At 38.9% G+C, this 16,992-nt stretch overlaps 1 protein-coding gene across 3 annotated transcripts in view; it reads right to left on the reverse strand.

The window, feature by feature from the left end:
* CCDC7 (coiled-coil domain containing 7) overlaps positions 1-16,992 on the reverse strand; it is a 262,345-nt gene that overhangs the window by 163,328 nt on the left and 82,025 nt on the right. For 2 of the 3 annotated variants that reach the window (XM_055543752.1, XM_055543753.1), the window contains exon 21: positions 5,396-5,506. In XM_055543752.1, coding sequence (XP_055399727.1) covers positions 5,396-5,506 — 111 coding nt within the window. Of the gene's footprint in view, positions 1-5,395; positions 5,507-16,992 lie in introns of those variants that run through there. The other variant, XM_055543756.1, reaches the window with a different exon arrangement.

Consider the following 16,992-nt stretch of genomic DNA (forward strand, 5'->3'; position numbering starts at 1 on the left):
TGACTGCGGCCATGAAATTAAAAGATGCTTGCTCCTTGGAAGAAAACCTATGACAAAACGAGACAGTGTATTAAAAAGAAGAGACATTAGTTTGTTGACAAAGGTTTGTCTAGTCAAAGTTATGGTTTTTCCATGTACAAACTTGAGAGTTGGACCGTAAAGAAGGCTGAGCACTGAAGAATTGATGCTTTCTAACTGTGGTGCTGGAGAAGACTCTTGAGAGCCCCTTGGACTGCAAGGAGATCAAACCAGTCAATCCTAAAGGAAATCAACCCTGAATATTCATTGGAAGGACTGATGCTAAAGCTCCAATACTTGGTCCACCTGATGTGAAGGGTTGACTCATTGGAAAAGACACCGATGCTGGAAAAGACTGAGGGCAGGAGGAGAAAGGGCGATAGAGGATGAGATGGTCAGATGGCATCATGGACTCAATGAACATGAGTTTGAGCAAACTCAGGGAGATAGTGATGGACAGGCAAGCCTGACATGCTGCAGTCCATGGGGTGGCAAAGAGTTGAAAATGACTGAACGACTGAACAACAACTCCATCTTAGGCAAGAGAGTAGGCACAAAAACATTCACAAAAATTTTAGTAGGCTTTTTTCTCCTATTTGTATCAGTTAAGTGATTGTGAAACAGTTTTACAAGTATTCTAAGATGGCTTAATATATAAATGTGTTGATGTTTCTTAGTCAGAATCCACACTGTGGAAGGACATACACATATAAAATGAAGGAAGGCAAGAACCAGCCCTAAGTGTATTACCTGGAATTGAAGGGGTCTGTAAGAACTCAGTTTCCAAATATGTCTATGTATGGGTATATGCATATATATATATATTCATTTTTATGTGTATGTAGTTTAGCTATATATGAATGCACACATGTGTGTGTGTGTACACACACTGATGCTTCAATTCTATGTTAAAACACTATATATGATCTTTTATACCATAAGAAATTACAAAACTGTCAGTCCTTATTTGGGAAAGCTTCCAACCCTACACTAACAATGTACAGCTCCAGGCACTAGAAATAGTTGCAGTCAGGCTGACCCTTAACCTACACTTCCAGCTGACCATGATCTTAAACTTTTCTGCCAAGAAACCTCCATACAGATGCTTCCTTGAGACACTGTACTATTCAGATGCCCCTACCTAGACCATCTTACTAGGTATAACTGGAAAACACTGTTCTCAGTCTGACTCAGTGTGAAGAACTTATCCACTCCAAACTCTGCCTCCTTGCCCTTTCCCTGGGCCCAGGATCCTTAAAACAGTGGGAGCCTTTTGCTGGAGGCAGTGAAATGTTGCCTCCACTCTCTCCTGTCTATAATGACACACCTGACCAGTGCTGTTATGTGGGGAAAATGGAAGACTAGTGGAGCTTCAGCCCTTTTCTGTTTATAGTTTATACTATCAGAGTAAATGAATAAAGGGTTAATTTTACTTTGTACAGTTTGTTATTTTAGTTGGCCAACTTGACAACTATCAGCTCTTTGTCTGAGAAACTGGCACAGTGAGCAAAGTGACCAATGAAACATAATGCTTTTCTGAAAACGTGAAATATCTTTAGATCCCACAAAGCCCTAGGAAAAGGAGTACGTCAAGGCTGTATATTGTCACCCTACTTATTTAACTTATATGCAGGGTACATCATGAGAAACCCTGGGCTGGAAGAAGCACAAGCTGGAATCAAGATTGCCAGGAGAATATCAACAACCTCAGATATGCAGATGACAACACCCTTATGGCAGAAAGTGAAGAGGAACTAAAAAGTCTCTTGATGAAAGTCAAAGAGGAGAGTGAAAAAGTTGGCTTAAAGCTCAACATTCAGAAAACGAAGATCATGGCATCTGGTCCCATCACTTCATGGCAAATAGATGGGGAAACAGTGTCAGACTTTATTTTTGGGGGCTCCAAAATCACTGCAGATGGTGACTGCAGCCATGAAATTAAAAGACGCTTATTCCTTGGAAGAAAAGTTATGACCAACCTAGATAGCATATTCCAAAGCAGAGACATTACTTTGCCAACAAAGGTCCATTTAGTCAAGGGCACCCCACTCCAGCACTCTTGCCTGGAAAATCCCAGGGACAGAAGTGCCTGGTGGGCCGCAGTCCATGGGGTCACTGGGAGTCAGACACGAGCGACTTCACTTTCCCTTTTCATTTTCATGCATTGGAGAAGGAAATGGCAACCCACTCCAGTGTTCTTGCCTGGAGAATCCCAGGGATGGGGGAGCCTTGTGAGCTGCCGTCTATGGGGTCGCACAGAGTCGGACACGACTGAAGCGACTTAGCAGTAGCAGCAGCAGTAGTCAAGGCTACAGTTTTTCCAGTGGTCATGTATGGATGTGAGAGTTGGACTGTGAAGAAAGCTGAGCACCGAAGAATTGATGCTTTTGAACTGTGGTGTTGGAGAAGACTCTTGCGAGTCCCTTGGACTGCAAGGAGAGCTAACCAGTCCATTCTGAAGGAGATCAGCCCTGGGTGTTCTTTGGAAGGAATGATGCTAAAGCTGAAACTCCAGTACTTTGGCCACCTCATGCGAAGAGTTGACTCATTGGAAAAGACTCTGATGCTGGGAAGGATTGGGAGCAGGAGGAAAAGGGGATGACAGAGGATGAGATGGCTGGATGGCATCACCAACTTGATGGCTGTGAGTCTGAGTGAACTCCAAGAGATGGTGGTGGACAGGGAGGCCTGGCGTGCTGCGATTCATGGGGTCACAAAGAGTTGGACACGACTGAGTGACTGAACTGAACTGAACTGAGAGACAATTTGCGTCACTCTTGGACTATGTAAATGGATTACTGCAAGGTTGTCCAATGGAACACTCAGCCAGTAATGCCAATGAGTCTCATAAAGTGCTGGTGGAGGCCACAGAGCACCCTTAGAAGGTTCTCATAAATTGTTAAGACTTCTGGTTTTAGGGAAATATTGGTTCTTCACTTTAGCCTCCAAACTCACATCAGTTTCCCCAATGAGTCAAATTAGAGATTGAACTGAGGGACTCTAAGAGAGCTAGGGAAATAATTCCTGAGTTCATGGTTATGGTTCTCCAGAGATGGACATAAAAGTCATCAGAGACCCAGAAAGCTGAGTTATATACTCTATGACTATTGTTAGTTCTAAGTCCTGACAGAGACTGATGACTTTAATGAAAAAGGATGTAAAGGACTTTCCAATCACTGCCCAGCAACCTGAAGAGATCTTCAGAGACTTGGGTCTTACCAGACTCAGATTTCTAGGTTCACTTTTGTGAATCTTATTGGTTAGCAAGCTCAATCAAATTTCTTCATAAGTTTGTATCAATTAGTTGTCACATAGTCAGATCTTAATTGGTAAATTTTCAGGCATCCAAAAATTGGCGGCTGCCAGAGAGAAAAAGTGATATAATAATGCCCCCTCTACTGGATATTATGGGCAATGACCTTACCTAAAATCTGTTGCCCTGATTCCCATACAACGAGGTATCAACGGAATAAATTCACACTCTCCACCGAGGTACTCTTGTTACACTATGGGCCATGGGGACCTAACATGTAGCCCCACTACGGTCCACTTTGTGGTGGCCGCTATGAATAAAGCAAGTGCTATTTTCTATACTTTTATCAATGAATCTTGAGACAGATCAGAAACTAGCATATACACTTATCCTGATTCTCAGCTTTCAAAAATAAACAAAATAGGGCTATACCAAAGCACCTATTTACCCGGTAAAGATATGAGAGGCTATTCCAGAACAAAGTTTGAAAGGCAGTTGGAGGAGAATCACATTTCTTGGGCTTTTGGGATCGTGGTACACTAATATCTGTAATCCTCACAAGCCCTGGCACTAGAATGAGGGGGAAACAGATAATGGTGTCTGTTTTGGGGCCACCACCACAAACAGAAACCTTTTCCAGGCCATACTATGGTATGCTACATTGTTATTGCCTTCATTGCTGAATGTATTATTGGTAGAGATGTATTATTTAGGTGACTCATCACTCTTATTCACTACCAAGCTGTGACAGGATTTGATAATGTTAGGATATTTTAATGGGGCAGGCTGGAAGATCTTGAACCACCCAACTACCAGAACCTAGAACCCTTATCTGTTAAATACCAAAAACAATACTGACATGCTGGGTGTAAAAAATAAATAGCTGCCTTTGTTGCTGAGCTTAAACAAGCCAACAAATTCCACAGACTATATCTGCATTCAATAGCCCATCAGGAAAAAAAAAAAAAAAAAAGCCCCATCAGACCTGTGCACAAAACCTCAGGTGCCTACAGACTAACATGATTAAGGCTGCACAAAGTGTAAGTACCAACCTCACACTGGTATTATGACTGTCACAGAAGCTATTGCCCAAGGTAAAGGAACTCAGTCTACAGCAACGAACAACTTGAATACTTACCAGCATCTCTCTTCATGCCAATGACGATGATCAATTTACCTCTATGTAGAATTAATTGAAATATGCCACTAACGTCCTTCCACAAGGACCTCTCAATTCCCCATCTGCCTATCTTCAATGGGTAGAGCATGACTGAGATAAAGTCCCACTCACGGAGGGAATGATAGCCTTGCTATATTGATGACATCTTTCTGGTGGGCCCAGACAAGCACCATCCCACAAAGACTGAACATCCTGTTGATCCATATGGGACAATATAGCTGGGCGATTAATATAGACAAGGACCTAGTATCCAAGTGAAATTCCAGTGTGTTACCTGTAGCAGATAAAAATCTTACTCCAGAGATGTTTGCAAATATTTGGGTCCTCTCTTCCTCAGGATTATTTATTTTAAATGTATTGATGGGACTTTTGATGGGATTCGTTGACTATTAACACATTTGCATGCTGCCCACAGGGATATGATGCCACATTTCTAAGAAGTTACCATAAAGGCTATCCCCTTTGAGTGGAGACCCAGCCAAAAAGATGCTCTGGAAGACTTCCGACAGACCATTCAAGCTCCTTCCCTGGACTCCTCTGAGTCATCATTTGTTTTCTGAGTTACTGACCTCTTTGTAGCTTACTGACATTGTAGCCTATAGCAAAAAGACACTGACAGAGGTCAGAGGCAGCCATTGGTCGTTCAGAGTAGAAATTTCCCAGGTTGGCTGAAAGGTACATAGCCTTAGTGAGATAACTACTCATGTATTATTGTCCTTAATGGATACTGAGCACGAAATAGTCTTAAGGTCAGAAATTCCAACTAAACTGTATCAAGAACTTCATTTTTGTTTTTAAGCTGCCTTAAGGTATTCACACTTTAAATCAAAATGTAAAATTTTATCCATACAAAACATATGCTGAGATATATCTTTAGGAAACAAAAAAGATCTGATAAGTTTAATTTAAAATGATATGAAGTTATTTATGATTATGATGCTTACTAGAGAGTCTTTCCTTTTTGAGAGTTCTTTGCTTCTTTACTTGCATTTGGGTTTTTGACACCAAATCTTGATGGTTAAGCATAACCTTTTCATATGATGCTTCATCATAACCTACATAAAGAAGCGCATTTAGTCAACTGAATAGAAAAAACAGATCTACTGTGAAATATCTGAACTTCAAATTTATACAAGTGTACAGAAGAATTCTCTTTCATTTTGATAAAAAATAAATTATCATAATGCTAGATATGACATAAAAATTGTGAGAAAAGTTTTAGTGAGTGTTTTGAATATATTTCTATCAGTCTCTAGTTTTCTTGGGTTATTTATACTTTAGGTCACTATCAATCATAGGTCAAACAATGAAAACACATAGGCACAAGATTACTCACCATAGCATCATGTGTAATTGCATAATATTCAAACTACCTGAATATTCATAGATCATTGATTGAATAATCTAGATACGTACCATAAACTATGATATGTTATAAATAATGGTTTAAAATGTGACACAAACAGCTGTACATATAGCTATAAAACAAATGAAAAAGTTATCCAGACATGAAAGAATTTCCAAGAAAGAATGTTTTGTAAAAAATAAAAGTGAAAAAGTATATATTTAATATACTACCTTTGAGGTAAGAAAGAAGGGGAAGTTAAGGGGAAAATTAAGAAAAATAGACACATTTACAAATGGGGAGGGAGGAGGGAGGAGGGTTCAGGATGGGGAACACATGTATACCTGTGGCGAATTCATTTTGATATTTGGCAAAACTAATACAGTTATGTAAAGTTTAAAAATAAAATAAAATTAAAAAAAAAAAAAAAGAATACTAGAGTGGACTGCCACTTCCTTATCCAGGGAATCTTCTCAACTCAGGGATCAAACCCAGGTCTCCTGCATTGCAGGCAGATTCTTTACCTACTGCACCACGAGGGAAGCCCTAATCAACTGTATTCCAACATCCAAAACAAAAATAAAATAAATTTTTTTTTATTCCAACATCCAAAATAAAAAGTTAAAAAAAAAAAAATAAAGAAAGAAATAATAAGCCAGAGGACAATATAATACATGGTTACTTACAACAGAAGGGGTAAACTGGGGCATACAGGGGAAAGGATTCAGGAAAACATGATCCCTTGCAATCTCTTTTAGAGGTAGGTTGATATTCTATATATTCCAAACTTGAAAGCAAATTAGGGGCGGTCCTAAGATGGCAGAGGAATAGGACAAGGAGACCACTTTACCCCCACAAATTCATCAAAAGAACATTTGAACGCTGAGCAAATTCCACAAAACAACTTCTGAATGCTGGCAGAAGACATCAGGCACCCAGAAAGGCACCCCACTGTCGTCGAAAGGAGGTAGGACAAAATACAAAAGATAAAAAGAGAGACAAAAGAGGTAGGGATGGAGATCCATCCCAGGAAGGGAGTCTTAAAAGAGAAGTTTCCAAACACCAGGAAACACTTCTCACCAGGGTCTGTGGGGAATCTTGGAATCTCAGAGGGCCACGTAACCAGGAGGAAAAATCAGTCAATCGATAATTAAAACCCACAGATTACATGCCTAAGGACAACTCCCAGCGCTCCCGGCCGCCACCAGCAAGGGGGGGATGAACAGGGAGGTGCAGGCTGCATTGCTTAGGGTAAGGACTGGGCTGGAATGCCCTGAGGGCAATCTGAGGGAACTAAAGTGAGATAGCACCCCAAACTGTGGGATAGCCAGAGAGAGAGAGAGAGAAAACTATCCTGCGAAAAGCCCTAACCTGAGGCACTGCCAGGCCTGTTCACAGAACAAAGGACTGAGCAAACACCAGAGGAGAACTAGCAGGCTGCGGACCGGCCCATCCTCCGCCAGAGACATGCAGGCAGGGGGGAAGCCAGAGCCGGAAAGGGGCAATCGCAGCCCCAGAAAGGCATCCTCTTCCAAACTGCAAACAGGCTCTGTTGCTAACCACGAGTGACAGTTGACATCCGCCAGGAGGGTCACAGCCAGAGATCAGCTCCCCAGAAGAGACATACGGCACATCTGAGAAGGCACGCCCATTGTACACCCAGAAAACCAAGCTGCTGGGAAGGGGCAGGCAATAAGATGCACCCCCCACCTGGGGGTGACTGCGCTCGCCAAGCACCTGGCCACCTGAGCTGCTCAGACCTGGGAAGGGCACAAAACACAGGCCCAACTGAGTCTGCGCCTTTGTGGAGTACCCGAGAACCTGAACCTGAGCAGCTTAGACCTGGGAAATGTACGCCACCCAGGGCCCACCTCAGACAGTTCCCAGCAGAGCAACCTGGAGCCTGAGCAGTGTAGACCATGAAAGCTCACACGCTGTGAGTGGGGGCAAACCCACTGTGGCTGAAACACTGCGAGCACCCCCCACACATGCCAGTGACATTTGTTTGCAGTGTTCTTCCCTCCCCACAGCACGACTGAACAAGTGAGCCTAAATAAGTGACCACCTTCCCCTTGTGTCAGGGTGGAAATTAAACACTGAAGAAACAAGCAAACAGAAGAAGCTAAAATAAACAGAAGAAACTGCTTTGGAAGTGACAGGTGCAACAGATTAAAACCCTGTAGTTAGCACTGACTACATTGGAAGGGGTCTATAGATCTTGAGAAGTATAAGCCGGATCAAGGAACTATCTGAAACTGAACTGACCCCACACTGTCTGCCATAACTCCAGAGAAATTTCTAGATATATTTTTACTATTATCATTTTTTAAATAAAAAAACTTAAAAAAATTTTAAGGCCTCTATTACTCTTTTAATTTTCATTTTTATAATCTATTACCTTTCAAAAAAAGAGACTACTTTTAAAGCAAACTTCATATATATATTTTATAATGTTTGTGACTTTGTTTTTTAATATTGTATTTTTGAAAGCTTAACCTACTCTAGATTTTTAATCTTTGTATTTTGATTTTTGTTATCAATTTTGTACCTTTAAGAACCCAATCTTCAGTACCCGTTTTTACTTGGGAGTGTGATTACTGGCTTGACTGCTCTCTCCCGCTTTGGACTCTCCTTTTTCTCCACCAGGTCGCCTCTATCTCCTCCCTCCCCCTTCTCTTCTCTACCCAACTCTGTGAATCTCTTTGTGTGTTCCAGGCTGTGGACAACACTTAGGGAACTGATTACAGGCTGGATCTGTCTATCTCCTTTTGATTCCCCCCTTTCTCCTCCTCGTCACCTCTGTCTCCTTCCTCCTTCTCTTCTCTGTGTAACTCCGTGAACATCTCTGAGGGGTCCAGACTGTGGAAAGCACATAGGGAATTGATTACTGGCTAGCTTGCTCTCTCCCCTTTTGATTCCCCCTCTTCTCCTCCTGGTCACCTCTATCTCCCTCCTCCTCCTTCTCTTCTCCATGTAACTCTGTGAACCTCTCCAGGTGGCCCTCACTGTGGAGAAACTTTTCATTATTAACCTAGTTGTTTTATCATCGGTGCTGTACAGATGAAGAAGTCTTGAGGCTACAGTAAGAATAAGACTGAAATCCAGAGGCAAGAGGCTTAAGTCAAATCTTGACAACACCAGAGAACTCCTGACTTCAGGGAACATTAATCGATAAGAGCTCATCCAAAAGCCTCCATACCTACACAGAAACCAAGCGCCACCCAAGAGCCAACAAGTTCCATAGCAAGACATACCACACAAATTCTCCAGCAACACAGGAACACAGCCCTGAGCTTCAATATACAGGCTGCCCATAGTCACACCAAACCCACTGACATCTCAAAACTCATTACTGGACACTTCATTGCACTCCAGAGAAAAGAAATCCAGCTCCACCCACCAGAACACCGACACAAGCTTCCCTAACCAGGAAACCTTGACAAGCCACCTGTCCAACCCCACCCACAGCGAGGAAACTCCACAATAAACAGGAACCACAAACTTTCTGAATACAGAAAGGCCACCCCAAACACAGCAATATAAACAAGATGAAAAGGCAGAGAAATACTCAGCAGGTAAAGGAACAGGATAAATGCCCACCAAACCAAACCAAAGAGGAAGAGATAGGGAATCTACCTGATAAAGAATTCCAAATAATGATAGTGAAAATGATCCAAAATCTTGAAAACAAAATGGAGTTACAGATAAATAATCTGGAGACAAGTATTGTGAAGATGTAAGAAATGTTTAACAAGGACCTAGAAGTAATAAAAAAGAGTCAATATATAATGAATAATGCAATAAATGAGATCAAAAAACACTCTGGAGGGAATCAACCATAGAATAACAGAGGCAGAAGATAGGGTAAGTGAGGTAGAAGATAGAATGGTAGAACTAAATGAAGCAGAGAGGAAAAAACAAAAATGAATTAAAAGAAATAAAGACAATCTCAGACACCTCTGGGACAATGTGAAATGCCCCAACATTTGAATCATAGGAGTCCCAGAAGAAAAAGACAAAAAGAAAGACCATGAGAAAATACTTGAGGAGATTAATAGTTGAAAACTTCCCTAAAATGGGAAGGAAATAATCACCCAAGTCCAAGAAACCCAGAGCATCCCAAACAATGTGAAACATCCCAAGACACATATTAATCAAATTAACAAAGATCAAACAGAAAAAATATTAAAAGCAGCAAGGCAAAAACAACAAATAACACACAAGGGGATTCCCATAAGGATAACAGCTGATCTTTCAATAGAAAGTCTTCAGGCCAGAAGGGAATGGCAGGACATACTTAAAGTGGTGAAAGAAAATAACCTACAGCCCAGATTACTGTACCCAGAAAGGATCTCATTCAAATATGAAGGAGAAATCAAAAGCTTTACAGACAAGCAAAAGCTGAGAGAATTCAGCGCCACCAAACCAGCTCTCCGACAAATGCTAAAGGATCTTTTCTAGACAGGAAACACAGAAAGGGTGTACAAACTCGATCCCAAAACAATAAAGTAAATGGCAACGGGATCATACTTATCAATAATTACCTTAAATGTAAATGGGTTGAATGCCTCAACCAAAAGACAAAGCCTGGCTGAATGAATACAAAAACAAGACCCCTATATATGTTGTCTACAAGAAACCCATCTCAAAACAAGGGACACATACAGATTGAAAGTGAAGGACTGGAAAAAGATATTCCAGGCAAATAGAGACCAAAAGAAAGCAGGAGTAGTGATACTCAGTTCAGTTTAGTCGCTCAGTCGTGTCTGACTCTTTGCAACCCCATGAATCACAGCATGCCAGGCCTCCCTGTCCATCACCAACTCCCAGAGTTCACTCAGACTCATGTCCATCCAGCCATCTCATCCTCTGTCGTCCCCTTCTCCTCCTGCCCCCAATCCCTCCCAGCATCAGAGTCTTTTCCAATGAGTCAACTCTTTGCATGAGGTGGCCAAAGTATTGGAGTTTCAGCTTCAGTATCAGTCCTTCCAATGAACACCCAGGACTGATCTCCTTTAGGATGGACTGGTTGGATCTCCTTGCAGTCCAAGGGACTCGCAAGAGTCTTCTCCAACACCACAGTTCAAAAGCATCAATTCTTTGGCGCTCAGCTTTCTTCACAGTCCAACTCTCACATCCATACATGACCACTGGAAAAATCATAGCTTTGACTAGACAGACCTTTGTTGTAGTCATATCACATAAAATAGACTTTAAAACAAAGGCTGTGGAAAGAGACAAAAAAGGACACTACATAACGATCAAAGGATCAATCCAAGAAGAAGATATAACACTTATAAATATATATACACCCAACACAGGAGCACCACAATATGTAAGGCAAATGCTAACAAATATGAAAGGGGAAAATAACAATAACACAATAATAGTGGGAGACTTTAATACCCCACTCACACCTATGAATAGATCAACTAAACATAAAATTAACAAGGAAACACAAACTTTAAATGATACGATAGACCAGTTAAACCTAATTGATATCTATAGGACATTTCACCCCAAAACAATGAATTTCACCTTTTTCTCAAGTGCACATGGAACCTTCTCCAGGATAGATCACATCTTGGGCCATAAAGCTAGCCTTGGTAAATTCAAGAAAATTGAAATCATTCCAAGCATCTTTTCTGACCACAATGCAGTAAGATTAGATGTCAATTACAGGAGAAAAACTATTAAAAATTCCAACATATGGAGGTTGAACAACACGCTGCTGAATAACCAACAAATCACAGAATAAATAAAAAAAGAAATCAAAATATGCATAGAAATGAATGAAAATGAAAACACAACAACCCAAAACCTGTGGGACACTGTAAAAGCAGTGCTAAGGGGAAGGTTCATAGCAATACAGGCTTACCTCAAGAAACAAGAAAAAAGTCAACTAAACAACCTAACTCTACACCTAAAGCAACTAGAAAAGGAAGAAATGAAGAACCCCATGGTTAGTAGAAGGAAAGAAATCTTAAAAATTAGGGCAGAAATAAATGCAAAAGAAACAAAAGAGATCATAGCAAAAATCAACAAAGCCAAAAGCTGGTTCTTTGAAAGGATAAATAAAATTGACAAACCATTAGTCAGACTCATCAAGAAACAAAGGGAGAAAAATCAAATCAATAAAATTAGAAATGAAAATGGAGAGATCACAGCAGACAACACAGAAATACAAAGGATCATAAGAGACTACTATCAGCAATTATATGCCAATAAAATGGACAACGTGGAAGAAATGGACAAATTCTTAGAAAAGTACAACTTTCCAAAACTCGGCCAGGAAGAAATATAAAATCTTAACAGACCCCTCACAAGCACGGAAATTGAAATTGCAGTCCGAAATCTTCCAGCAAACAAAAGCCCAGGTCCAGACGGCTTCACAGCTGAATTCTACCAAAAATTTAGAGAAGAGCTAACACCTATCCTACACAAACTCTTCCAGAAAATTGCAGAGGAAGGTAAACTTCCAAACTCATTCTATGAGGCCACCATCACCCTAATACCAAAACCTGACAAAGATCCCACAAAAAAAGAAAACTACAGGCCAATATCACTGATGAACATAGATGCAAAAATCTTTAACAAAATTCTAGCAAATGGAACCCAAAAACATCAGGACCAAGTGGGCTTTATCCCAGGGATGCAAGGATTCTTCAATATCTGCAAATCAACCAATGTAACACACCACATTAACAAATTGAAAAATAAAAACCATATGATTATCTCCATAGATGCAGAGAAAGCCTTTGACAAAATTCAACATCCATTTATGATAAAAAAAAAAAAAACCCTCCAGAAAACAGGAATAGAAGGAACATACCTCAATATAATAAAAGCTATATATGACAAACCCACAGCAAACATTATCCTCAATGTTTAAAAATTGAAAGCATTTCCCCAAAGTCAGGAACAAGACAAGGGTGCCCACTTTCACCATTATTATTCAACATAGTTTTGGAAGTTTGGCAACAGCAATCAGAGCAGAAGAAGAAATAAAAGGAATCCAAATTGGAAAAGAAGAAGTAAAACTCTCACTGTTTGCAGATGACATGATCCTCTACATAGAAAATCCTAAAGGCTCAACCAGAAAATTACCAGAGCTAATCAATGAATATAGTAAAGTTGCAGGATATAAAATCAACACACAGAAATCCCTTGCATTCCTATACACTAATAATGAGAAAATAGAAAGAGAAATTAAGGAAACAATTCCATTCACCATTGCAACGAAAAGAATAAAATACTCAGGAATATATCTACCTAAAGAAACAAAAGACCTATATATAGAAAAGTATAAAACACTGGTGAAAGAAATCAAAGAGGACACAAACAGATGGAGAAATATACCATGTTCATGGATTGGAAGAATCAATATAGTGAAAATGAGTATACTACCCAAAGCAATCTATAGATTCAATGCAGTCTCTATCAAGCTACCAATGGTATTTTTCACAGAGCTAAAACAAATAATTTCACAATTTGTATGGAAATACAAATAACCTCAAATAGCCAAAGCAATCAAGAACCGAGAATGGAGAAGAAGAATGGAACTGGAGGAATCAACCTGCCTGACTCAGGCTCTACTACAAAGCCACAGTCATCAAGACAGTAGGTACTGGCACAAAGACAGAAATATAGATCAATGGAACAAAATTGAAAGCCCAGAGATAAATCCACGCACCTATGGATGCCTTATCTTTGACAAAGGAGGAAGAATATACAATGGATTAAAGACAATCTCTTTAACAAGTGGTGCTGGGAAAACTGGTCAACCACTTGTAAAAGAATGAAACTAGAACATTTTCTAACACCATACACAAAAATAAAATGGATTAAATATCTAAACCTAAGACCAGAAACTATAAAACTCCTAGAGGAAAACTTAGGCAAAACACTCTCCGACATAAACCACAGCAGCATCCTCTATGACCCACCTCCCAGAGTAATGGAAATAAAAGCAAAAATAAACAAATGGGACCTAATTAAAATTAGAAGCTTCTGCACAACAAAGGAAACTATAAGCAAGGTGAAAAGACAGCCTTCAGAATGGGAGAAAATAATAGCAAATGAAGCAACTGACAATGAATTAATCTCAAAAATATACAAGCTCAATTCCAGAAAAATAAATGACCAAATCAAAAAGTGGGCCAAAGAACTAAACAGACATTTCTCCAAAGAAGACATGCAGATGGCTAACAAATACATGAAAAGATGCTCAACATCACTCATTATCAGAGAAATGCAAATCAAAACCACTATGAGGTACCATTTCACACCAGTCAGAATGGCTGCTATCCAAAAGTCTACAAACAATAAATGCTGGAGAGGGTGTGGAGAAAAGGGAACCCTCTTACATTGCTGGTGGGAAATCAAACTAGTACAGCCACTATGGAGAACAGTGTGGGGATTCCTGAAAAAACTAGAAATAGAACTGCCATATGACCCAGCAATTCCACTACTGGGCATACACACTGAGGAAACCAGAATTGAAAGAGATACGTGTACCCCAATATTCATCGCAGCACTGTTCATAATAGCCAGGACATGGAAGCAACCTAGGTGTCCATCAGCAGACGAATGGATAAGAAAGCTGTGGTACATATACACAATGGAATATTACTCAGCCATTAAAAAGAATACATTTGAATCAGTTCTAATGAGGTGGATGAAACTGGAGCCTATTATACAGAGTGAAGTAAGCCAGAAAGAAAAACACCAATACAGTATACTAATGCATATATATGGAATTTAGAAAGATGGTAACGATAACCCTGTGTACGAGACAGCAAAAGAGACAGATGTATAGAACAGTCTTTTGGACTCTGTTGGAGAGGGTGGGGGTGGGATGATTTGGGAGAATGGGATTGAAACATGTATATTATCATATGTGAAATGAATTGCCAGTCCAGGTTTGATGCATGATACAGGGTGCTCGGGGCTGGTGCACCAGGATGACCCAGAGGGATGAGATAGGGAGGGAGGTGGGAGGGGGTTCAGGATGGGGAACACACGTACACCCATCGCGGAGTCATGTCAATGTATGGCAAAACCAATACAATATTGTTAAGTAATTAGCCTCCAATTAAAATAAATAAGTTTATATTAAAAAATAAAAATAAAGGTTGGGTTAAAAAGGGAAAGACTTAGTGAAACTAAACAGAGGTAAACTGAGATTATCCATTCTGAGGACCATGAAGAGAAATAAACAGAGCCTCAGAGACTGATGGAAACAAGCATATCAACATAAGCACAATGGGCAACAAAGAGGAAAAGCAGAGAAAGAAGAAAGAATCTGTGAAGAAATAATGATCAGTAACTTCCCCAATATTATGAAAAACAGTCATCTTCACATAAAGTAGTTCAATAAGCCCAAAGTAAAGCATACTTAATGAGATCCACACATACACATATCATAGTCAAGCTGTCAAAAACAGTTTCCTAGAACTTTCAAAATTCTTAATTTGAGGTGGGATTTTTGAGATTAAAAGCTTCATCTTCATTTGACATATTTTCATCTGATACCTATTTTCTCAACTATAAGAAAAGAAGATTTTAACCCACTAAAACAGGAAACTTTAATTGTGAAGTCTGAATTAAGATAGACCAAGTATCACCTAAAGTTTCCTTTCATTTTTGTAACAATTTAAGTAAATGACCACAATTTTTTAAAAGACCAAAATATAAGACTGGACTATGATGTTTAGTGTAACCATGAGAGTGTTGCTACTGAAAGAATGTGTAGGCACTGTTATTTCATACATATACTTAAAAGTTGAAGATAACTTCATTTTTTTAAAAATTTTATTTTATTTTTAAACCTGAAACACTAAGCATATTCACCTTTTTTAAGTTTTCACATTTTAAACCATGAGATTTATTTTAAAATTGGAATAAAAAAATAGTGATTCAACATTCATTTAAAAATGAAAAATGGAATAGGAGGGGAAAAACAAAGTATCCAAGGATATTTATATCCAATATATTTTATAGTTTTAATAATTACAGATTATGTGTTCTGGAATAAAGGCAAAAATATTGGATTTGTAAACAATCTGAATATAAACTATTTATAAGATACACCACACCAAAGCTTAATAATACATAAAGGTGGAAAGCAAATATATGAAAAAAGATATGTATGTATATATTAATCAAAATAAATCTGCTATAGTTATGTCAACATCAGACAAAACAGAATTTAAGTCAAAGGAACTTACCAAAGATTAAGATGATCTCTTTAATAAAAAGTTGAGTTCACCAGAAACATGCACTTTTATAAAATTGTATATACTTAATACAGGCAGTATAAGGAGCCCAGTAATACAAAAATAGATAAATCCAAAATTATAGCAAAAGAATTCAATATGCATGTTTCAGCAAATGGTAGAATGAAACAAAAATTCAAGAAAACCATGAAATAAAAAGAAAAATTTTAATGTAACTTTTAAAAACTTTGCAGTGATATTGTAAGTCTGAATCAGGCTACATATTCCACTTAATTAAAATCAATTAATTCAATTAAAATAATTTAATGCTGTTGCTGCTGCTAAGTCGCTTCAGTCCTGTCCGACTCTGTGTGACCCCACAGACGGCAGCCCACCAGGCTTCTCCGTCCCTGGGATTCTCCAGGCAAGAATACTGGAGTGGGTTGCCATTTCCTTCTCCAATGCATGAAAGTGAAGTCGCTCAGTTGTGTCCGACTCCTAGGGACCCCATGGACTACAGCCTACCAGGCTCCTCTGTCCATGGGATTTTCCAGGCAAGAGTACTGGAGTGGGTTGCCCTTGCCTTCTCCCATTAAAATTTAAATTATTTAAATTTAAATTAAATCCCATTTAAATTATTAAAAATAATTTAATAATTTTTATAATATTTACTACTGAATTTTTTCTATCAACTCCAAGTAAAATATTTTATCTGATACTTCATGCATACTCTGAGCTATAAGATGACTTTCATATGCACTAGACAACCAGATTTGTGCTGTAAGCAATATATGCAATATATGTACCCAACAATATTTTTTCTCATTTATTAAAATATAAACAAGTCATACTCTGTGGTAATAAAATATTAAAAGAGATTATCAAAGAATAAACATATATGACTACATTTTTCACTTCTGTAAATAGAATCAGTCTTGTTTAGATATTCAGAGATATCAATAATCTGAAGTGAATAATA

The sequence above is a fragment of the Bubalus kerabau genome, chromosome 13 (assembly GCF_029407905.1).
Source record: "Bubalus kerabau isolate K-KA32 ecotype Philippines breed swamp buffalo chromosome 13, PCC_UOA_SB_1v2, whole genome shotgun sequence".
Taxonomy (NCBI): Eukaryota; Metazoa; Chordata; class Mammalia; order Artiodactyla; family Bovidae; genus Bubalus; species Bubalus kerabau.